Source organism: Protopterus annectens, chromosome 2.part1 (assembly GCF_019279795.1).
Source record: "Protopterus annectens isolate FY-2018-M chromosome 2.part1, PAN1.0, whole genome shotgun sequence".
NCBI lineage: Eukaryota > Metazoa > Chordata > Ceratodontiformes > Protopteridae > Protopterus > Protopterus annectens.
Genome location: NC_056729.1, coordinates 953,589,380 through 953,614,908, shown reverse-complemented (window position 1 = coordinate 953,614,908; position 25,529 = coordinate 953,589,380). Strand labels below are relative to the sequence as shown.

At 36.5% G+C, this 25,529-nt stretch overlaps 1 protein-coding gene across 1 annotated transcript in view; it reads left to right on the top strand.

The window, feature by feature from the left end:
• CC2D2A (coiled-coil and C2 domain containing 2A) overlaps window positions 1–25,529 on the top strand; it is a 3,655,067-nt gene that overhangs the window by 3,155,403 nt on the left and 474,135 nt on the right. Inside the window, exon 31 of the mRNA XM_044062582.1 lies at window positions 19,731–19,844. Coding sequence (XP_043918517.1) covers window positions 19,731–19,844 — 114 coding nt within the window. The remainder of the gene's footprint in view (window positions 1–19,730; window positions 19,845–25,529) is intronic.

The window sequence follows — 25,529 nt, the reverse complement described above, 5'->3', positions numbered from 1 at the left end:
CAACATTAGTGCAGATGTTGCAAGTCAGTACAGACAGCATAACTCTCCAAAGAGGCTGTTTATCTTTCATCAGTGCAGCTCCAAGGAATGTACAGCCAACTTGCAGACTTACTCAAGAGGCAGGTAACTGCATTATGAATGGAAACTGGACGAAAGACTTTCCAGGGTGTTATACAGATGCCAGAAATGAACTTCATTATCACTCATCTGAGCAGTAGGATCCAGCCATGTTTCTCCTTTCTTCCTCATCAGACCATTTGGATAATTGATGGCATCTCATTACCATGGGCTCAGAAATTGCTTTATTTTTTTCTAATGGATGTACTGCACACCTATCAGAAGTGTGAGAACTGATTCTGCAAGCCTCATCATGTTGAATATTAAGCAGTGAATCAAAAAACACTGAATTTCAGAATTTCCTGTTAAACAATTTCAGGAGTCTCCTGTGCACCCAGCATTGGAGACTGCACCTGCTGTAACTGCTACACAAGAATATATATATGGAATTACTTAAATTGATTGAATACCATTTATGTCGATGTGCATAATTTTGAAAGAAATTGATCGACACTCTACTACACATGCTGAGAATTAATCTCAGTGCAGGCAAAACGTAAAAAAAAAACATGAAGACAGCATCATTTTTTGCAAGAGGACAAGCCCTCTTCGACCCCACACTCCCTGCTAATTATATATTTTAATTCCGAGATCACACAATCCCTGAGAAAAGGGTCCACTTCCCTACCCTGGGACTGTCAATCTCGCACGCCTGTCAACCATCTGTTTGGTCGACCACATTGTGTCACATAAACAGATGTTGACCAAAGTACCATTCAGCAGAGTTACCAGGATCTATATACTAACTCCAAGATTACTTTATATTGTATAAAGGAAATATTCCAAAGTACTGCAGACTTGGACTTGGTATATAATAGTCTGGATTGACTGGTGAAATTGTACTATCCCAAGGATTGCAGTTATGGTCCTCAGAGTGACAACAGACAGCTTCATTCCACCTTTCTTGTGGTCCAAAAGATAACTACTCAAGACAATTCAGGTCAGCCAGCCTTATATTAGTAACTCATTCCTGGCCAAGTCAACAGGAAATATAAGCTAGGATACATGAAGATAGGAAGCCAAGGAGAAGGCACAGTACTTCATGAAGATAAGCTCTCAAGACTTTAACCTAGTTCTGTAACAAAAACACTGACCGAGTATCCAACAGTAAAAGTAACAATTGCAAATGGGATTTACTGAAAACTGGACTAAAAATAAGCATCTTTTATACTCGTCACAGAGAATTAGTCCTTTTGTTGATGCAGGGAGAGCTAGACCTTATGGAGAGTATCTCAAACTGTTCATATTTTAATATATCTGTTTAGATGGCAAATATTCAAAGATGACGATCTTTATTTATTTATTTTTTTGCAATTTTGAAGATGGTCATAGTAAAGAACCTGGAAAACAGCAATATTTGCAATATACTTCACACCTTTCTGAGACAGATGGGAAAATCTGGTAAGAGAATCACCAGTTTGTGATAGGGAAAACACCAGTGCTGGTACTAACACTAGCATTAATTAAAAAAATAAAATATATTTACCAAAATACAATACAATGACTGTGTACAACACTTAATGGAAGGAATGGTTGAAGGGGGTTGACTTTGTAGCTGTAAATGGCACAGTTTTTTCCACTTTTTAAACTAAAATTTTCATGCGTTTGGTTTTCTGGCCTCACTTGGTGGAAAGAAGTTATTTTAAGTATTAAAATTCTATCTTTCATGCTGAGAGATTCAGAATCTTGAAGGCAGGATGACCACAAATTTATCCCTAGTTTACCACCAGTGGTCTTCATGGATAATGGAAATTTAACTACCCCAATATACGCTTGTTCAGCCTATCTTTGGATATCCATATTGCAAAATAGAAGGGCTAACAATTATAATGGAAATGCACGCCTACGTTTCTTAAGATCCTCACAGATCAGTAGCCTAGTAAGTACCTATGAATATATAAGAAGCAGTTGAGGGGAGGTTGAGGGTAGCTACTAGTGAAGAAAGACATTGAAATTTGCTTCTGCCAAACAGAACCTATGAAATCATCTCTGTGGACTCCTGATGTGCTTTTTCTAAAACAGATTTGAACATTGGAAGTGGTGGAAAGGTAGTGGATGACTCTTCCCTCACCATGACAGGGATAATGTGACTGGCTGTAGTTGTGAACATGCCAGTTTTTGGTACCCCTCAGAGTCCAAACAGAGGAGAGACAATATTATGATGAAAATTCCATTCATATATGCTCAGTGGTGTGCTGCTCAGTCTGTGAAAAGGTACAAAGAAGTGGGCATATAGCAGACCCAAAGAAACCTGTTTTTTATACCCCAAACTACAGATATAGTCTGTTATTGTGAACAGAACAGATTTTACCCAATCTTCTTTACTAAATGTAATGTACCATGGCCAGGTTGTCTGTATAGATGAGGACTATTTGATACTGAAAGAAGTCTAAGACACTGCAAATTGTCAGCAGTTTTAGCAAGCTGATATGGAGGTACATTTCAGTTGCAGGCCATGTGCCCTGTGAGTGACATGCTAAAATAGGGCGCATCCATCAATAGTTGCTGATGAAGGGTGGGAGTCAGAAAAGGCAAGCCTAACTGAAGATAATGATGATCTCTCTTGCAGCTCAATTTCTGATGCCCATGATGCATCACTGGAACACTCAGCATTAGACTTCCACATGATAAGTCCAAATAGAGGCCAAATGAGTCTGGCACCTCATATGGAGATAAGCACAATGAACTATTGAAACTGATGCTGAAATCAGAATCATAAAGCAGAAAAAATCTTAGGTATGCAGATAAGGACACAGAACTGTCACCACACAAGCCACTGACAGGTCCTACTAAGAGGTGTTCAAGCAAACTCAGAAGACAGTAAAGTTCAGAAAATTCATAGACTGGGAGGTCTCAGATAGGGACTTGGCTAGATTTACAATAATGGACAAGAACATTAAAAGATGCAACATTTTGTCCCTAGCCAGAAGAAAAGTAGGCTTCAAGTTTGCAAGAAACTGATCATACAGATAAGGGAAAGACAGCTGTGCTTCTAAAAGTGAAATGCGCATGCATGTACATCAGAACTTCTCTGCCACCATTCTGTATGTCACCTTTGAATGTCGGTCTGCTCGCCGAGGCATTTGCTGTTTTCTGCAAATTCTCAGATAAGTACCCGGTTGGGGAAATCTTGTTTCCTTTACTACTGTTTAGTGGTAGGGTTCATGTCATCCAAAAAAGGCAAATACCAGAGTGGAAGACAAATTCCACATAAAGGTAGACATTTTCAGTGTCTGTTCTACCTAGGGCCTTCCCATGATCACAAATTCTGTCCCATTTGCCAAGCCTTTGTACCCAAGACTCTAAAAAGTAGGCTTTCCTCCATAGCCATTTACTTGGAAAAACCAGTGCTTAAAGTTATTAGTGAAGAACACGATGGGGGGATCCATGGGGCCCGAGGTCAAGTTGTTCACTAAGTGGAAGACCAAAAAGCTGGGGCCTGAAGCTGCTGCTGTGCTTCTTCATACAGACATCTCTCCTGAGGTGGATGAGAGCCTGGAGATACGTCCAGTTTCTGTTTCCAGATCATAGGCCGAGCCCCATGATGAGGCCACCTTCAATCTGACCACTGGCACATCCTCAGAGGCTAAGCAGGCATCTGTTCAGGATGTACAGGGGGAACCAAGGCTCGTAATAACTGAAGACCCTAGAGAGATACCTCAGATCCTGGTGTGGGAGGAAATTCACTTGGATATCATTGAGTGTAGGCCTACATCCGGCCCTCCGACACTACATAGGGCAGACTGCATCAAAAGAGGCAGGAAAAAACAAAACATCTGTCCCCTCCAAAGGAACCTCATAGTGACTGGGAACAATTCACCCAAGGTATTTTCATGGCCGTTATGGCCCTTAAGCCCCCATCAGGGGTTTCAATCCCTACACCACCATGCACAGCATCTCCACAAAAAAGTGACAGAGAATAGGTTTCCTCAGATGAAGAGGCCTCCTCAAAAGAGGAATCTCTGGCCTACTCCTCACAGATTCCCTACCCTCTAGGTTATACTTCCCAGGAGGAGGATTTCAATGGAACTGACTCACCCATGGAAGAACTGTCCTTTGGTGAGACCTTCGTTAAAATGAGAGAACATTTCAAATGGGATAACACTAAGGTATCTGAACTACAGAAAAGGTACTAAGACCTTCTGCAGGTGGAATCACCCAGTCCTTCTTGCTATTCCTCCCATCCTACCTGCTTTCCTGAATGCCTTCATCTCTGCTTCCAAGACCCTAGATTCCAAGCCTTCTGCTCCTAAGAAGCCTGACCAATTTTACAAGGTCCTTGAGGACTGTAAATTCTTGTTTAACTGTCCTTCAGCAGATCCATTGGTGATTTCAGTGGCTTCAGATAAACTATCCAAGTTACTGCCTTCAACCTCTCTCCTTCCTTCAAATAAGGACAGCAGGAACCTGGAAAAACTAGGCCAGAAAGTGTACACTTTGGCATTTACAGCCATTAATTACCAGACACATATGACCAAATTACCCTAAGACCCTCTCTCCCAGGTCATTTTAGACCAACCTGACTCAGACAATAAGACTTTGGCTGCATCCTTGCTAAGAGATTCCTCACAGTTAGTCCACCTCACCATCATATGTTGCTGTGATGCTGCAAAGGCCTCTGCCAGAGCAGCTGCTTCTGGATCAGCCTTAAGGAGATTCTCCTGGTTAAGACTCCAGCCGTTACCAGAGGATATTAAGTTCAAGCTTATGGATGCCCCTTTGAACAATTCCTCTGTATTTGTTTGTTCCTGCAGCTGCTAGTTTATTTAAATCTCTGCAAGGAAAGGGAAAAGAGATGCAGGAATTAAAGCATATTTTTGTCTTCAGTGCCTAAATTCTAGAGAAATTATCCAGTGAAGATTGTTTTTCTTCGTAGGCACTCCCGCACTCCTCCACCTAAAACTAAAAATATGTTAGGAGGCTTCAACAGTCCATGGCTGCCCCTGCAACTCTGGTTCAGAAGCGGCCCTTTCCAGACAAACCTGGTTCCCTCTGTCTGTCCTATTCACCCCACTCACATTCCACTTTCCCAGTGCCTGTCTATCTCTGTCTATGCCAGTCTGGGAAAGCATAAGACTCCTCAGCTCTCTTTGTCATTCAAAAAGGATACTTTCTGGTATGGGACTTCCTACCTTCCTTCAAGGGCACTCCTCAACCACCTAAGGAATAAAGTAGCCTCCTTTTCAGAGGTACTTCTAAACCTGTGTAGTCAAGAAACCATTCAGGAAGTTCCTCAAGGCCAAAAAGGAAGAGGTTTCTACTCCAGAATGTTCCTGGTGCCCAGAAAGGATGGCCCTTGGAGGCCCATCATAGATCTGTCTCATGTCAACACCTTTATGAAGGTATCCACTTTCTATATGCTACCTCTTCAAACCTTGTTCATTCTAATTGTGCCACAAGCCTTCTTAGCCTCCCTGGATATCAAAGATGTATATTAACACATTCCCATACACAGTTATTACATTTTTATGTGGCTTCTTGGCATTTTAATTTTTCTGCCTTGCCCTTTGGACTTTCTACCGTTCTGTGGGTGTTTATAAAATGCCTAGCTCCTGTGATTGCCTAGTGCAGTCTTCAGGGTATCCATGTTTTCCTTTACCTAGACAATCTCCTCTTTATGGCAACTTTCCCAGAGATCCTAGAGCAAAACATTATTTTTGCCACTTGTCTTCTGCAATGCCTAGGTTTCACCATAAACTACAAAACATCCATTCACTGCCCCTCTCAGGATCACATCTTCCTATGGTGCAGGATTCAGACAAACCTTATGAGAGTCTTTCTCCCTCCACAGAAGGCACTGGACCTCAAGTCCTACTTCAGAAACCTTTTGCCACTTCACCACATTTCAGCCAGGACATTCCTCAGGGTTTTGCGTTTTATGGCATCCACTATCCCATTGCTTCCAGTGGAAAAACTTCACATGAGGAAACTCCAGTGGTTTCTAAAGTCTGTTTGGATGCAGCATTCACACCCTCTAGACTTTAAAATTCCTCTCATCCCCTGCCTGAAGAGGGAACTTCAGTGGTGGATCCAACAAGTGTCTCTCAACCCAGGAGTCCCCCTTGCACCCCCTACCTCCAGTTCAAGAGCTGTTCACAGACACTGCAGATGTAGGATGGTGGGCAGCTTTCAGAGACTTGTAAGCTCATGGAGTATGGTCCCCCTCTCAACAAAAGGAACCCTTCAATTTAAGGGAGATTAGGGCCCTGTTGCTAGCCATTCAAACTTTTCACCCTCTCTTTCTCCCAGGACCTATAAAACTGTTCACAGACAATATGACAGTCCTGTGATATGTGAACAAGCAGGGGAGACCAAATCCTACCTGTTATGCAGGCTGGCACTCCACGTTTGGGAGCTGGCTGTCGAATACAGGGTGACACCCCAGGCAGTGTACATCCCGTGCAACCAAATTGCATGTCAGACACCTTGAGCTGGTCCCTAACACAGTCTCAAGAATGGATGTGTCAAAGGGATGTGTTTCTAGACATTGTCCACCAGTGGGGTGTTCCTCAAGTAGATCTCTTTGCCACCCCTATGAACAGACAACTCCTGCAATTTTTTTGCCAGAGTCCCCTCACCCTCTAGTCTGGATGGTGGATGCCCTTTCATTCTCTTGGAAGGGGATGTTTCTGTATGCAACCCACCCCCTTTGATAATTCTGAAATTCCCATTCAAAATTCAGTAGGACAAATCAAAAGTCTTGTTGGTGGCCCCTCTTTTGGCAGGATAGCTTTGGTTCTCCCTTTTTCTGCATTTAGCCAAAGGAAATCACCACACGTTACCTCACAGAGGGACCTTCTCACACAAGACAAAGTAACTCTCATCCATCCCAACTTTTCTATCCTTCAGCTGACTCTGTGGATGATAGGGTTTTCATTCCTTTTAGGGTTCTGCAGGAGGCCAGGAAACCCAATGACAGAAAATCCTAACTAGCCAAGTGGAAGAAATTTTCAGTCTGGTGTCTCTCACGGAACTAGGATCTACTACCAGTGGAAATCCTTCTGGTTCTATCCTGTTTGTGGGATTTACGCAATACTGGCTTGGCCTTCTCTTCAGTGAAGGCCCATATGTCAGCTATTTCTGCCTGTCTGCCTCTACCCCCCCCCCCCCCCCCAGTTAGCAGGTATGAGACCTAAAGGCGTCCTCCACATTTGACCTCCCAGGAAACCTATTCCTCCACCTTGGGATCTTAATTTTGTGCTAGAAAAGCTGACTTTTCCCCCATTTGAGTCAGCTTCATCAGTATCCTTAAAACACTGTTCCTGGAAAACTGTGCTGCTCCTAGCTATCATTTCAGCCAGATGTGTGTCTGAGCTCCAGGCCATTATTGGTTTTCCATAAAGACAAGGTGTCTTTGTGTACCAAACATTCTTTTACACCCGAGGTAGTCAATGAGTTGTCACTTAACCAATCCATTTATTTACCTACTTTCTTTCTTTCTCCACAAAATCCTAGTGAGAAAGTGTTGCACATCCTGAATGTGCATAGACAACATCGATTTTATTTAGACAAGACCAAAGCTACTAGAAAATCAGACCATCTTTTTGTCTGCTATCATCCTAGGGCTTTGGGATTGCCAGCTTTCAAACAGACTAATTTCTACCTGGATTTCTAAGGCTATTTCATTATGCTAGGTGAAGCATAGTAAAACCCTTGCTTCTTCTGTAAAGGCCCATTCCACTAGGGCTGTAACCTTGTCAGGTGCCTTCTTCAAGGTATTGGACACTAGTTCTATTCTCAAAGCAGCTACTTGGACTTCTGTTCATACCTTCACTAAACATTGCAAATTGGATGGCATTTCTAGGTCCAGAGCAGGGTTTGCCCAGAGACATATACTGCATGTGTTCCTGGAGAGCTCTACCGCCTCTTCCTCTACCCTCTCTTCATGAACTTTTGTATTCTCCCTCATGTTAAGAATACTCCAACAGATGAATAGGACGACACAGAATAGTTGTGCAAAATCTTACCATAACGATATATGTCATTCTCTTCTCTGTTGCAGTATTCCAATCCCTACCTCCTTCCTGCTGGTGGTTTGATTCCTTTCCCTAGATGTTCATATCCTACCTTCATTAGGCTGACTTCCTCCTGGGGCATTCAGTTTTGAGGTAGATGCTTGCATGCGTCACTTTTATGGCCGATATACCACGCATCCTACAGTAGTGAAAAACTTTTGTATACTGGCCAACTTCAGGTCATCTGATGCATAGATCTCTCTCATATTAAGAATACTGCAGCAGAGATTTGAAGGACATCTATTGTTATGGTAAGATTTTACACAACTAGTCTTTCTGGTCACATTGCTGCTGTAATAGAAGTAATATCAGATGAGCTGTAACCCTTTTATGTGACCTCATACTATTTCCAGAGCCTGAGCAACATCTGAATTCTATAAACTGACAAAAGCTTTTGTTAGATCTTCAGGCAAAGATAAACAAGGGCAAAAGTATCATAGTGATCAAAAATGGTAGTTTTTCCTCATTCACTATGTATATCATGGTTAACTAACCTTAATTTTTTGGTGAATATATAAAGTTATTTGATGTGTGCTGGTAAAAATATTAACTGTGATGGTCTCATGAATTGAGTGATGATAGAAAATTTTGTAAACTTTAGCTGAGACTGTGGTAATATATAGAGGAGGAAATATGCAATGGTGAGAATCAAGAAGAGAGACAACCACAACAACATTAACCAGCAGACTATACAAATTAATAGAACTGAAGGAAAAAGTGAAGCTTTGCTTATGGCACATATCGGGACTGTTGGAAGGGTTTACAAAAAATACAACTAGTTGGTGTTCATGATATCAAGTTCCTGGATGCTTGATTTTTTAATATTTGTAACAATATTTTAACATTTTGATACTTATTAAATGTATTGATTAGTATTTTTAACGTTAAGGTTTTTATTGTAATGTTTTGGCATGTATAATGCTTTTATAAGGTTGCAAGTTTTTTTAAGTGTGTGTGTACCTTTAAATCCTTAGAGTTTTGGTGCCTTTGAGGCTATTTAAACCTTGTAACAAAATGGCTGCCACATTTCTGATGAAGTTCTGCTACTAAGAGGAACAAAAGCCTCAAACTGTGGATTAAAGGTCTGTTTAAACATCTGGTTCAGCATTTTCTACTTTTTATTGTTTTAATTCAAATGCTGTTTGGGTTATTGGTTACTGAGTTTATTTGCAACCACTACCAGTATGTCACAAATTGACCTATTCCTTGCATTTATATCTGGTATGGATTTTAGTGGAGATGGGAGCCTTACCAGTACACCTCTCAATTTACCACTTTTAATTCACTGAATGAATTGGATGAATAAACAGGTGAATACTTTAATGGCAGCTTTATCTACTGTGGGCACTGAAAGCAACAAAGGGAGAAATGTTGTCCCAGAATTATTACAAGGAAAAAAGTTATATGATGCTGCTGTTTGTACTACACCTTCAAGTTCGGTGGTTTGGGGGCTATCCAGTAATGTCAGAGGATTGTTTCCTGGTGGGAGAGACATTTTGCCACAAACCAAGGACTTTGTTAGTTTTAATGATCATGAATTATTTACATTTAGGCATACATTTGGAGACAGTAGTGTTGAAAATGCTTTTGGTGTGGGTAATGAACAAGCGTTTAAAGGTACTTTGGTGAAGAGTATTAAGAAGTCTAAGAAACTGATGATAAAATATAAATATTTGCTTATGGGCAATTCCTTTTAGAACCTTTGTATTGTACATTGTAGAGTACTGAAGGGGCTGCGAGTTTTTAAGTACTCCAATGGTGTTACACCAGGGCCTGTTTTTCATCAGGAGCAGTTGGACCTTTTTGATCAGATGGGCATTGAAATAATGCAAATTATTATTCAAGAAAACTTAAGATAGTTGGAGAAACTGGAAGTGGAAATTAAAAATTTGGATGCACTTATTAGAAATGATCTTTGTTTTCCTTATCACCTGGATGAATTTTGTGGAGCTTTATACAGGATTGAACAATATGAAGCCTCTGCTTATAAACATAAGCAGAAGAAAATTGCCAGGGGTGTGAGTGACTACAAACATAAGGCCTGTCCAACTCCTAACAGTGGAAAAAGGTATGAAGCTGGTGATCCCAATGATGCACTTGATACTCACAGGAAAGGTGTTGGCGATAATAACGAGTGTACGACCCATTTTTCAGGGGAATGGAAACCCAGGAGATCCAAGAGGCTGGAGGAAAAGTGAGGGAGACAGGAGCAGAATGCCCCCGACTTTTAACCCCCTCCCCTGAGACAGGATTGGTATTCAAAGTGGTATCGGAATCGTCAAGTGCAAAAATAATTTCTTCTGATGGTTTGGATATACCTGTTGAAGGTACTGTATATGTTTTTGATGGATGTGCTTTATATAAATTTTCCCCATTGCCTATAACTTCTCTTTTTGGTTCATTATTTCAAAAAGGGTTTAAGTTTGTGCCCTCTAGTTACCTCATGTAGAGGACACCCTGATTAAACTAAAACTGTACACTAGAAAACTGAACTTGAAATGATTGATGCTGCCTAATATTGAATATGGTGCTAACAATTAAATGGGGAGAAGTAGTATTTTATCCCCCCTTTAGCACTGCCTATTGGGCTTTTCAAACAGTTATGCAAAAATAGTAACAGGGAATGGGGCCACAAGAAGAGAAAAAGATTTTGTAACTTAACTCCTAATGAATGAGACGTCTTGTTCAAGTTATCTAATAATAAAAGTTTATATGTGATGAAGCCAGATAAGGGTGGGGGTGTTGCCATTATGGACCACCACCTATAGTCATGTAAGATACTTGAGTTTTTAAATAACTGTGATTTCTTTGTGAAAGTCTCATGAAACAAGATTAACATAGCCTTTTGTGGCAAAGACTATGCATTGGAGGATTTATACACTACTTTTGATATACCTCCTAAGATGAGAGACTTTCTTGAGGTCAAACATTCTTGGGTTCCGGGGATATTCAGAATCCTGAAGATTCATAATTCAGTGGTCGACCCCCCCCCCCCCACACACAAACACACACACACACTCAGACCCATCATACCTTCAGCAGGGTCAAAGACTGAACCATTCGCTAAAATGGTTGATTTTAAGTTAAAATTTTTTTCAGTAGAAAAAAGCATTTATTAAAAGACTCCCAGCACTTTCTTCAGTCTTTTGCAGAGTGAAATTTTTACCTGATGCCTTGTTTGTGGCACCAGATATTAAAGACTTGTTCTGTGTTATCCCTCATGATGAAGGTTTGGAATGTTTCCTAGGTGCAATGACTAAGGGTACCAACCTTAACCAGGCTGAGATTAGTTTAATTTTTCAATGTATGGAGCTGGTGCTTAAAAACAACTTTGTATTTTTTGAGGAGGAATACCATAAGCAACACATGGGTGTTGCGATGGGGGCAGCCTCAGTCTCTGTTTTTACCATCATGGTTTTGTGGTATTGGAAAACTATGAAAATATTTGTTTCACCCCTCTTTTCCAAGGTCGAAGGTTATTTGAGATACCTGGATGATATATTCTATGGAAAAGGAACATCACCGAGCTGTAAGAATTTCTTGACTTTTTGAATTGTTTTAATGATTTCTTGTACTTTTCCTATCAGATCAGTGATAGGCTGATAAACTACCTAGACATTTCTCTATGCAAAAATTTATCTGAATGGAGATATGAGTCTAGGTTACTTAGAAAAGAAACTTTTTCAAAATGCCTTTTTTACATTTTACCAGTCAGTACCCTTGGTGGCAAAAAAGAAATATTGTTAAAGGACAGCTCATTAGACTCAGTAGGTTGATTTCAGATGATTTTTTTTGTTTAAACAAGAGACTGATAAACTCTGCAATTTGTTTATTGATTGTGGGTATCTCTTGCCACTGTTGGGGGATCTCAAAAAATGGTTTCTTGAAGATAGAGATAAAAAATGTGGTCTCTTACTGAGATGTCCCAAAGATTTGAGTAACAGAAATACTAAGAGTACTGATTCAACTTAGGTTTTTGTTATTTAATATAATGCTGAAATTTCTTCCCTAAAAAAAGTTATTGAATGTCACTGAAGACGGTATTTGATGCTTTTGTGCTGCTTAACCAGTTAGGGCAGCAGTCAAAATTTGTGTACAAGAACAGTAATAATTTAAAGGCTATTTTGGAAAAAAACAACATACGAAATGTATCAAATAAGAATTGGGGCATGAAATGTGGGATGTGTAAGAAATGTAGCTATATTTTACATGGCACATATTTCTCAGTGTCTGGCTAACCTAGATTGCTTTCAGTGAAGGGACATTACAATTGGGTTTACAGTCAAAATGTCAACATTCAGTTGCACGACAGCCTCCTCCTCGAACATGGTAGGAGCGACAGTCAGAATGTCGACGTTCATGTGTACGTCTGTTTAGAAGGACATACACAGGGCAGGGACTGAAAGCATGGCCGGCAATGGGAGTTGCTAATATTAAGATCGACAGAAAGTTGTCGATCTTGTTGCGTTGACCAGACAACCTACTTGATATGTATGAATCGAGGTTATTTGTCGTGGAAATCACAGTTTGCGGATGTGCTTTTCATTCTTTTGATAGTAAACCTTACAATTGCACTACTAAGGGGTGTAGTGTACATTGCTTTTTTTTTTCCTCTCGTCTGGCATTTTATATCGGCAAGACAGTAAGACCTTTGCAAAATAGAATTTACCAACACAATATGTAATCAGTAAAGGGCTTGTAGCTAATGCCTTATATAAGCACTCAACTATATGTCATGATTTTAAAAAGTTTGCATTTAGTATTCTTGAAAATGTTACACCTAGTAATAGAGGGGGTGACTGGGAAGTAATTCTTGAACAAAGAGAAGTGTTCTGGCAACTTTTACTTAATGCCTGTAATCCACCAATCATTAACAATGTTAATTCCATTAAACTTATGTTAAAAATCAAAGTTGCCCAAGTATAATTACTTTTTCTGACTGTGTTTCATCTGATTGCATTTGAACAATATTTTAACATTTTTATATTTATTAAATGTATTGATTAGTATTTTTAATGTTGGGGGGTTTGTTGTGATGTTTTTGGTATGTAAAATGCTTTTATAAGTTGGCAAGTTTTTTGAGTGTGTGTACCTTTAAATGCTTCGAGTTTTGACACCTTCGAGGCTATTTAAACCTTGTAACAAAATGACTGCCATGTTTCTGATAAAGTTCTGCTACCAAGAGGAATGAAAGTGCTCAAACTGTGGATTAAAGGTTTGTTTAAATGTCTTGTTCAGAGTTTTTTTTTACTTTTTATTGTTTTAATTCAAACACTGTTTGGATTATCGGTTACTACATTCCTGGATCCCATTCAGAAGCTTGACTTATCAGAAAGTCGAACTTTACATGGTCTAGACCATTTGATTGACTTTCCAAAAAGTCGAACTATGGAAAACAATAAAAAATCTACGTTTTTGCAGGGGTAGACCTTCCCCTGCACCCCCCCACACCCCCTGCATATTATATATAGCAACTCAGAGATCGCACATCAATGGGGAAAAGGGGAAATTCCCCAATCCCCACTGCACCGCGATCTCCATTCAAAAGCTTTGACTTCTTGGAAAGCCGAACATATGGTCTAGACCATATGAAGTCGACTTTCGAATGAGTCGAGCTTCTGACTGGGATCCCACATGCCCATACTGTATTGCCATGATACCTATGAGGCAATAGGTGATGGAAGTGCAAAACAGAATAGAAGAACTAAGTGGCTGAGCAGAAAATTTAGGTCAACAATTGACTGTGACTGAGGATAAGGCTGCAGAACGAGTCTTTGGCTGGAGTGCTGCAATAAAAGTAGGTATGGAGTTTGTGAAAACTAAGGCTGTGTAGTGGACAAACGTTTCAAAATTTTCAATAAGAATTGGAAAAGCTTGATGGATACCACTGACTGTGCGTGAGAAGATATTTTGACATTTGAAAAAGAAGAAAAGGTGTTATGACATTTCTGGTCCTAGAAGAAAAAATATTGATGCTATGGAGCCAAAATAACCAGAAAGTACTTTTATTTCACCTCTTTTAGCTATAAAATATCCTCTTGGGGATTTTGTTAACAGGAGTGGATTCTTGGACAGTTTGTATTTTAAAATGGAGCTATTGAAGTTTCAGTTTCCAGTGTTCCTGGACCTGTTGACTTGTCATCTCCTCTTTTCCGAGAGTAACTGATTACAACTTATGGTAGTACTGATAGTAATAAAATGAAGACTTTGAGGACATTTGTTCAAGTTAAAACTCATCATTTCAGTGACAGTACTGAGAGTCTGTGTAAGTAAAGCTTCAACCCTGATCAGCTACTTAAAGAATACAAAACATTATTCCCAAAGGTTTAAAGATCTGTACTGAAGGAGAGCAATTCAGATTTTCTTAGGAAATGGGTATCTATTAGTGAAAAAGCATGTGAAAACCTTATGAGAATTTTAGTTAAGCTCAAGGAGGTAGAATTGCAAATTTTGTTGACAGGCTTGGAGAAATATCAAGTGCATGCGATATAGCAAATCTCTGTTTCAGTTCCACTGAGGATATTGGTGATGCTGCTAACAGAAAAGAGAAACAGTTTCATGACAGAAGAAACCATCTGATTTATGATAAAAACAACAAGCATAAACCCTCATATGCAAAAGTAACAGCACTGGATCAAAATTCTTACATAAATGTCAACAATCAAAATGTGTTTTTTTAAGCAATAAGATCTGTGGATGACCAGTCAGTATGAGGGCCATTTGTACTGGAAAGGAATGAGTGCTCTCAAAAATGTCTGCAACAAACATAACCAACTCACGATGGCAGATCAGGAGATGAGAAAGCTCTACAGTTACAGTCAATGTAGCTTGCAGTAATTGGGTTTCACAAGATGCCAGCAGCTGTGGAGGAGACTAACTTTAATTCTTTCTTTCTTTAGCAAGTCTTGGGTCATTTACTGAAGGACTATAAATGGACAATAAAGATGCATCATGGCAAATGGCTACTACAGGAGACAGACTTTAAATGTTACTAATTTAAGTTTAAAGAATCTTTCATTGGTGACATCAAAGTGTTATCCAAATGTCCTGTCTTTGCCTTTGTTCCAAGAAAAAGGACCAAGCTATCAGACATTTTGATTTCATTTAAATTGTTAGAATTTTTAATTTAAAATTTTTTTCTCTAAGTTTGCAGATAAGGATAAAAATATGTTATGTTGAGAAAGCCTAACAGTTTTGCTCTTCCTAATGATTTTGTCATCAGTACATCTCAAGAAATGTGTGAAACAGATTTCATTGATTCAAATGATAGAGAATGATGAAAATAGCACAGTCTTGTTTAATATAACACAGCGAGAACTGTGTTAGTGGACCAGGGAGATTCGGTGGTGGTTATGGGTAAAATGCAATGCAATGCCAGTATCATCACTTTGTTAGCTGATTCTTTTCAGTACAGAAATATATATCTAAAAATGAGTGTTTCTAATTACTAAGGTATTGATTATTTTCTCACAAAGATAGCTGATGAAGTTATTTTGACTAGTGATGTTTTAACAGTTGCACATCCTAGGTTATCAATTGTTTTTGGTATACCGATGGTACATAAAAATTTAAAATGCCCACCTTTCTGACCAGTAGTTGCTGTCATCAGTTTGAAGACTTATCCTTTGTCTTTATGACTGAACATTTTAGAAAGCCCATGTTTCTCAATTAATGATTCTTATGATTTGCTGATAGGCTTTGGTATATTGCCTGTTAATGAACATATTTTTGTCACTTTAGATGTGGTTTCTTTTCATATGGTTCTACACAGTGAAGAATATTTTTTCTGAGACAGATTCAATAAAAAATACCAGTGATGACATTTATATTTTATCAGCATTGTTTTAACACAAATTTATTTTTTTATATTTGAGGTTGTTAAGAGTCAGAAGATTACAGATGCTGCTTCTGGGGCTGCAAATGTACCCATGTTTGAAAATATGTTTATGGCAGCATGGGAAGAGACTAAAGTTTTTTTGTCCCCATTTTTTGAATACTATAGAGTATGGGTTCATTTTATTGATGATATTTTCTTCTTGTGGAATTCTGTCCTTGAATAATTGAATGAGTTTATGGAATATTTAAACAAGGCTACACATCCTACATAAAGTTTGACATGACTTTCCATTGTCAGTACATTAACTATTTAGATATGTCAATATACAAGGATACAGCAGAAACACTATCAAGTAAAATTCACAGGAAAACTATTAGTGGTTGCAAGTGTTTGGATTATATGAAAATACTCCATGAACATACTAAACGAGGGGTAGTTAAATATCAATTTATTCCTGCTTCTAGGCTCATTGCAGATTGTAGCATGTTTTGGAAAAATGTAGAGAGGAGGAGATGCTAATGTTGTTTAGAAAAAACATTTGTTAGTCTGACACTTTAGATTTAATGCTTTTTAAATGCCAGGCTTAAATGATGGTATCAGCCTGACTATTTGTTGTAATTAAAACCATTGCAGTACTACTTTTGTATCATTAATATTTTATAGATGTTATGTATTCCTACATATGGCAGTTGTAATGTGCAGCAAATATTAATAATGTTAGGTTTTTAATGAGCAGTTTTGGAGACTGTTTTCTGTTTAAAAGAATAGTGAGTAGAATTTGGTGTATGATAAAGTTCATGTGATACATCTTTGAATAAAAGTGCTTGCCTGTTGTAGGTTTCAACTTTATTTGTTATTAAATACTTTGAGTTTCATTTGGCTCCAGTTGTGTTTCTGTGTTTCATTTTTTTTTGCATGGCAGCAGTACATTTTGTGACTGGTTTTATGTGGATTGTGGATCCAGGTGACTTGTCAAGATTGGTTGAAGAAGAGCTGGCATAGTGGCAGTAATCAAATGGAAAAGAACAACTATTTTTCTGTAATGCAGCAGTTAAAGAATTGTACAAAATGTGATTCATATCTCAAATATGCAACAAAGTCTAGAAAATTTAGGATCTTTGCTTGAAATGTTTACATATGTATTTTTTTACCCCAAGTAGACTCCAATAAATGTTTTCTTCTGGTAGGCAGAAAATACTGGAAGTGTGATAGGGACGAAAGAGGTAACTGGGAACATATTTTCTGGGAGTGTGATGAGTTGGCAGACTTTAAAGATTTCTTGCAGGCTGCTCTGTCGAAATACTGGGTGAGCAAATTGGTGTAACTGAGGAAATTATTTTTTTGAACTATGATACAGAATCAGAATTGCTTAGACAAAGTAAGTGCTTCCTAAGTCTAATTATGGTAGCTGACAAAAAATTACTAGACAATGGAAATCAAAGTCTAAATCAACTTTACTAGAAGTAGTGAATATAGTAACAGAGATAAAACAACTGGAATTGGGATCTTAACAGCAAGCTACATAGGAAAAAATGGAATTGTGGGATGGGAATAGTACATGCAGAGGAGGAAAGAGGTTTAAAAGAAGCCAGGATTTGAAAGAGCTATGTAATATATCTGACGGACAATGACCGGATAGGTTATAAGTGATGTATAATGTTTGCAACTACAAATATGTCAATATAGTTTATGATGTGCAATGTTTGCAACTAAAATTGTCAATATGGTTTGTTTTCTATTATATAAATGTATGATTGCCTCTGTCATACTTGACAATTTAATAAAGATGTTTCTTGTTTAAGAAAAATGAGATTCATATCTCTGTGATGTACCATAAAATGTTTTTAAACTTGATTACTCTAAAATGTTTTATAGGATCAGATGTTGTTGAGATCTGACCTGTTTGTGGTAATATCTAACTTTAAGCTTTAACTGTTGATGTAAGAAGTGGGCTGTCTGTTAGAGCTGTTGTAGTAAAAAGTAATTAAATAGAGCCTTCCCCTACCCATAGTAACTTCATAGTGCTAAATTTGTATTCTTCCAGTTGCTTTCTTTTAATAGGCTGTATGTACAGTCACTTTATATTAACTCCCTTTTTATTTAATGTAACCTTAACATTGAAATACATATGTTGTTTGTTTTGTGTTGATCTGTGCTATAAATAGCTGTTATAATTAATCTTGTAACTTTTATCCATTGTAATTATTAAAAGTCATGACTGAAGAGGATTCTTGGACCAGTCCATCTGCCCAATTATTCAGAAATACAAAATAAAAAAAAGTTTTCTATATCCTTAAGCAGTCACAATTTTTGTAAATGATCTATTTCCATGTGATCCATGGCAGTTTTTAGGAGAATTATGACACAATGCAAGTATTACATTTACCAGATAGATATTTTCTAGCTTAGAGGACTTATTGTACTGCATTGCTATAAGATGTCCAAGAGTTCTAATTTCTTACTAGTGCTGCCATGTTAGCAGTTCATCAAAGTGTTGAACAGGAGTGGCATTCAAAGAAGCCACAGGGCACTCTGTTTGCAGCTATAACGACTTTTCACATTAACAATTTGCGAGAAATCCTCCCTGTTTCCCAGTCTTTAAATGTATATTTATACTGAAAAACAAGCTGATAATCTTAATTGTAAATAAAGGCGAACTGTATTTCCTTTCATTAAGTTCCACAGTACACTGTCTCTTGTCATTCAAACTAGCTTTTTAGTACAAGACTGATGATTTATAGGGTCATATCTAGGTTACAGGCACATTTTAACTAAACTTCTGATGTATTCATTTTAGAGTTTAGAAGGTTTTCTTATAATACCTCTAATCATAAAAACAATGGCCAGGCACACAAGGACATCTGTCCGCTAAGGAGGTATAGCCCATTTTGAGTCCATTGTGGGGGGGGGTCTATATTAGAAGCCCAAAGATCCGTTTGAGCAAATCGGAAAAGAGCAACACATATTACACGAACTACGGAAACAGAGAATGTCCAAAACCGTGAAATTTGAAATGTCGATTTGTCATGGTTGGCCCGTCTGTGGTATAGCTCCGTAACATAATTGTGTGATCGTTACGGACCTTAGGGTTAGGGTGTGGGTTAAGGTAAGTGCATAGATAGGTAATGTATGTAAGGTTTAGTGTAGGGTTAGAAGTAGGGTTTTGTTAATTGCATGTGTATGGATTATTTGTTTTGTTTGGGTATATCTCCATAGGGTAAGTGTGCGATAGTTACAGAAATTAGGGTTAGGGTGCGGGTTAAGGTAAGTACATAGATAGTAATGTATGTAAGGTATAGTGTAGGGTTAGCGGTAGGGTTTGGTTATTGTATGTATGTGGTTTATTTATTATGTTTGGGTAGGTAGTATGTAGTGGGCAGTGGGGTTGGCCGACTATGGCGATTCGAGATTTTAAATTTCTTGGTTTAGGGGTTCAGCATATTTGCGGTTTGGGCTATATGTTGCGCTGTTTTGGTATTCACTCAAAAGCGTTTTTGGTTTTATAATATAGACTCCATTGTGGGTATATTTAATATTTTAAAACTAAATATCATAATGCAGTCATCCATTATTTTTCTTAACAAAAGCATTGTGTGCTCTGAGATCCTAACAGACATTGTTTTTAAACTTGAGAGTTTTCAGCTTGGTCTTTGTTATTAATCATTCAGAGTAATTTAAGTCTTTTTTAAGGAAAAGTGAACGGATGTAATACATGAGCTGCAGTAACATGCCTAACACAGACTTTGGGCTTTCATTTTTAGCAATTCCTGGATCTGCTTGCAGGAGATGAAGAAGAACACGCAGTGCTCTTGTGCAACTACTTTCTTGCTATGGGCAAAAAAGCATGGCTGATTATAGGAAGTGCTATCCCTGAGGTGAGGCTTAAATTTCCTTCAGTATGTTTAATGTTCTGTTTTATATTTGTTTTTGTTTGCTGTCCAAATAGGTGGAGGTGAACCCCTAGACTCTTCAGTCATCAGCTGGATCCTTTAATTTTTTTTTTTTTTTGTATCTTTTGTTGACCAGGTTAGTCCCACTAGGCTAGTAGCCTCTTTTCAGGGGAGACCCAATGTAGTATTTATACTACTAGGGGAGATTTGGCCAGGGGATCAGGAAACTTCCTCTACTTGTCATTGTTGATAGTGGGACACATTTTGGAGGAGCACTTCCTGTTTCCATTCCAGGCACAGAGGCAGACAGAGAGAGAAGGAGATGATGGAGTAGTGAAAGAAATGAAGGAGAGGAAATATTTCAAAGAAACTTATTTGTTGGAGATGAATAAGCAAATGTTAGAAGTATAATTGCAACCCTTCAGTCAGGAGGGTTCAGGATGATTTAATTAAATAAATGATGGTGCAGAGTGAGCCATAATATAAAGGAGATGTTTCCTGTAGGGGGGGTCATTATGGAGAAAATACAAATGTAGGTTGCAGCGACAATCCTGAAGAATAGTGATAAGATGAAAAGAAAACATGCAGAGAAAGTAAAAGAAGGCAAAACTGGAGTAGCAGAAAAGAAGGCAAACGAAAATGAAAAACAGAAGTATGTGGTAAGGTTTCAAAGTAAAGAAGACAAAGAAATGGACAGGTATGAAGTGTGGGACAATTTAATAGCTCATTTGAGTGTAAAAGGCACACAAGGTAAGAGTATTTATTTGTATTAACAAAGAGACATTTTGTGACACTATATATGACTGTTTTTTTCAATGGAAAATTCTCTTTGAGAATATTAAAAAAAAGACTGTAACCGATGAAATTTTTATGTGATAAAAGCATTTTTAACAGAGAAGCAAAAAAAAAAGATGTGTGTGCAATTTTGAACAGAGTTAGAAAGAGAGACTTTTAAAGGACATTTGAAAGCTTTATGTAAAGAAGGATTGGACATTGCAAAGGTTTATGACAAAAAGGGTTTATGGACTGGTGACTGGGATTGCACTAGTGTGTTAAAAATAGAAAGAGAAGAATGATACATATACCAAGTGATAAATATGTAGAGGAATAGGTATGCCTGAAAACACTGAAGACAACACAAAACATGTTTTGTTGTGGAAAAGGAGGACATTTTATAAATATGTTTGACAAAAGAAAATGTTATATTTGTGGGGAGATGGGACATGATGCAAAAAATGTGAATTGAAATGTCAGAAATGTAACAAAATTGGGCATCTGAGGATGGATTGCAAAAATGAAAATAATGGTAAGGAAAACAAAAAAAGAAAGAGAAGGAAATGAACAAAGAGAATAAATTTAGAAGTAGTAGAAATAGAAGAAAATTTGCATGACAAAAAATAATAAGAGGACATAGAAGAAGGTTCTGAAATAAGTGAAGAAAACAAAATAGGAGGTAGTAAAATGGAAAAAGAAATAATTATGTTGGTAAAGGGGTAAAAGATGGAAAAAATGTAAAGAAATAAGTACAAAAGAAAAAAAGGAAATGGATGAAAAAGAATGTATACAGCTAAATACTGGGGCTTGGTATAATGGTTAAGTTGTTTAATTCACAGGTACAGTGTTCTCACCCTTGGGAAGTAAATTATTTAGGCTTAAAATGACCTTTAAAAACTGGCCTTGTAATTAGCTATGAACTTATGAAACCGTGAATCTAAAGAAGAGAAAACATAACAATTTTAGAGTGCTTTCTGTATGTGAATAGTATTAAGAAAATAGGAAGAAAAATATAAATTTTGGAGTGGTGTAATACATGTGATATAGATGTAATTATCGTAGAATAAACATGATTTTTAAATGAAGAAAGATTATAAACAGGGAAACTATGGGGATAAAATATAATCTAGAATTTGAGAAATGAGAGATGTTCTGGAATAGACATAGTCTGTAGAAATACAGTAAAGATATTAAGACTTTAACAAGAATGGGGAGATTAATATTTGTAGATTTAAAATGGAAAGAACAAATATATAGAATTATAACATTATATCAGTATACTATGTGTAAAGAAAAGCAAAGCTTATTTCATCAGATTTTAGAGTAGGTAGTTATAAATATGCATATTATAATAACAGGAGACTTTAATGTGATTTAAGAGGTAAGCATAAAAAGAAAGAAATTATAAATAAAACATGTTAGAAGTTATAAGATGTGGTACTTTAGAACTTTTGGACAAATATTCATGGACTTACAATATAGGTATGTATAGAATTAAAATATATTATTTTATAGTATCAGAAGATTTAGTTATAGGAGAAGGGTTGGTAGTTGAAACAGGATTTCCTAATCATCTTGCAATATGGCTAGAAATAAAGGAAAGCAAGGAATATATAAAATAAGCAAAGGACTAAAAATAAATAAATGAGAAAGCATGGAATGAAGAAGGAAAGAAATTAGTAATACAGTTATGGAAATATATTGATATGAGAACATTTTATAAAAATAGTCTGAATGGTGTATGATAGTTAAAGGAAAATATAATTTTTTTTTTTTTACAGTGGCAATATGAGGTGAGAAAAGTAGAGACAGAAAAATAAAGAACATATGATGCATTTGAAGATTTAGAACAATAATAGCAATTATTTTGACAAAGAAAAATAATTATATAAAAGAAATCAAAAAAGCATATAAGAATTGTTTTATAAGTAATTATATTTTTTTACAAAAAAGAGAAGTATCAAATTAAGCAGATTAGTAAAGGAAGATGGTAGTGTAATGAGAGAAATAAAAAATGTAAAAGGAGAAATAGAACTCAGGAAAATTACGAATTGTGTAGTACAATATGTGCAAGAAATGCTTAAAGAAAACAGAAGGTAGTGAAAAAACATGGAAAGTAAAAAAAAGTTAACAGAAAAGGGGAATAAAGAATTCAAAAAGGTGATTAATGTAAATGAGCTAATGTATTAGGGCAATACATTCAGCTGCAGAACCAGATGGAATAGTGTTTGAAATGTATAAAAATTTAAGGGATTGAAAAAAAATATATGTATATATTTTTAAAGCTTTTGAATGAATGGTTAAATGAATGATTTATGTGTAAGGATTATATAGTGGAATACTTAAATTCATATGGAAATTCATATGGAAGAAGGAAGATAGAAGACAGTTAAAATAGAGACCAATAATATTGAATAATAATGATTATGAAAATAAAAAGAGATTTGAAACTAAAATGGAAAATATTATGGAAGATATCATGTATAGTATAAAGGGGAAAGGCTGTCAATAATTATTAATGAAGGAGAAATTGTGGATGATATGAACAGAAAAGAAGAACCAAAAATCATGATAGAAGACCTCAATAAGGCATTTGACACAGTTGGACATGAAATCTTATGGGTAATAATGAAAGAATGCAGTATAAGTGAAAACATTTAGGAAATTGTATGTGTCAGTGTGTAGCAATAGTAAAGTAAAAATACTTGTAAATGGCTGGTTAAGCCAAGGGGTACATATGAAGAGTAGATTAAGACAGGGATGCCCAGTAAGTTGTTTACTCTTTGTATTAGTTATGAATGTGATTGTGTGTGAAATAAATTACAAAATGAAAAAAGTGGGGTATATATAATACCTGAAGGGTTAAGAATTCCACTTCGATTAGCATATGCAAATGACATTATAATTGCAAAAATAAAAATAAAAATTGGATAAAAGAAGTAATAATTTGCTCAAATGTGTGTCTAGAGATGATAAGGATGGCTTTAAATAAAGAGAAAAGTAAACATTTAGATGATGTAGTAAAGACTGGTGGTATATATTTTACAATGACTTAAATTTCTATGTTAGGTATAATATTTGGGAATAAAGATATAAGTAGAATTCAGTAAGGCAAAAACAATAGAAGAAATAAAACAAACGTCTTTTCTGGTGAACATATAAGTCATCATTTTGAAAAAAAGGCTTATCTGACAAATACAGCACTGAGGGGAAAATAGCATACTTAGCAAATTTATTTGTGTTGTAACAATATTTTAACAAGGGATTATTGCAGATAATTTTTCATTTATATTGGGTTCTAGATTAAAACCAGTAAAAAATAAGTTTTGTATGTAAATAAAGGAGGTTTTGTATTAATTAACCCAGTGGTATATGCTGCTTCATTAAATTTGTACAAAGTGTTAAAGTGGATAAATGAAAAATATGAGATATTACTAATAAAACAATATAAATATAAGTATGATAAATGTGGGGGTATGGTAAAAAGAGTAAAACAGTGTATAAATGAAAACAATAAAATGTTACCAAGAAAAAACATTTTTGTGCAAAATGAAAAATGATGATATAGACAAAGATAAAAAAATATGGTATAAGAATGTAACGATAAAACATTACTATAAAAATCATGAGAAAATTTAACAGATTAAAAAAATTAAAGCTCTAAAAATAAGAAGCAAATGATGTAATCTGAAAGTAGAATGTCAAGATTTTTGGTGGAAACTTATAAGAGATTGACAGTAAAAGGAAATATGCCATATAAAAACAAAAGTGATAGAATTTGTTTACATTGCCCAGAAGAAACTATGGAACATTTGTTTTTGAAATGTAAAAGTTATGGAAAAACTTTGTAAAGAAGATTTATTGAAGATATAAAAGAAGTGGGTAAAATAAGTATGGATATTATTTGATTATAAGTAAAGAATATGTAAAAAAGTAAAAGTTATTTTATGTTATATGAAATAAAAGAATAAATGAAATTATGTTTATTGTTAAATGGATGTTATCAACAATATTGAGTAAAATCCGATGGTGGTTATGGAAAAAGGAGTGAAGGTCTAATTGGGATGAAAATTTAACATGATTGTAAAAGAAATTTTGAATATGTTTAAACAGATTTGTATATTTATGTATTTTTACATATATAAGTATTTGTAAATATTGAAATATTTTGTAAATAAGTTATTTGTGTATATAATTAAAGGACCCCTACTCTTTTTTGATAGATCTTTTACATTCATCTGCGCTACCATCATCTCAAACAGATGGGGCCTTGGTTTAACATCTTATCCGAAGGAAGGCACACTGAAGAGTGCAGCCCCCCCCCCCTTATGGTGCACTGCAGTGTCAGCAGTCAATCTACCTGGTGTGGGAATAGAACCTACATCATTCTACACTAGAGGGAAGTGTGCTACCTCTTTTGCCACTAACACTGTACAGCTGTCTTATCTAAACAAATAGAGGTTGATGAAATCAGTCTCAGGACTACAGGAAGTAGCTCGTTAACAGCTCATTGCCCTAATACTCTTGCACTAAAGTACAGTTGTGTACACTTACCATAAATGTAGGTGTTCGAGTGTATTCACTGTTGCAGTCATTACATTTGGGTTATCTGCTTGCAGGTATCCCTCAGTTGGCCTGATTAACAAAGTCTTGGGTCCTGCATTGGTAGCTGGCCCTTCTTCTATGACGTCAGGTCGTCAGGGGTATAAAACATGCAGCCGATGCCATTACATCAGTTTTTCTTGCCCCAGATGTCAGGTGCCCCCCTAATGGAAAGCAATTAAATATAAAAGTACAAAGATATACCTCCAACAAAAAAACAAATACACCAAAAAGGCTTTTAAGCATAGTAAAGGAAAGTAAAGGTATAGCCAAAAGACGTTAGGGGCTGGAGGG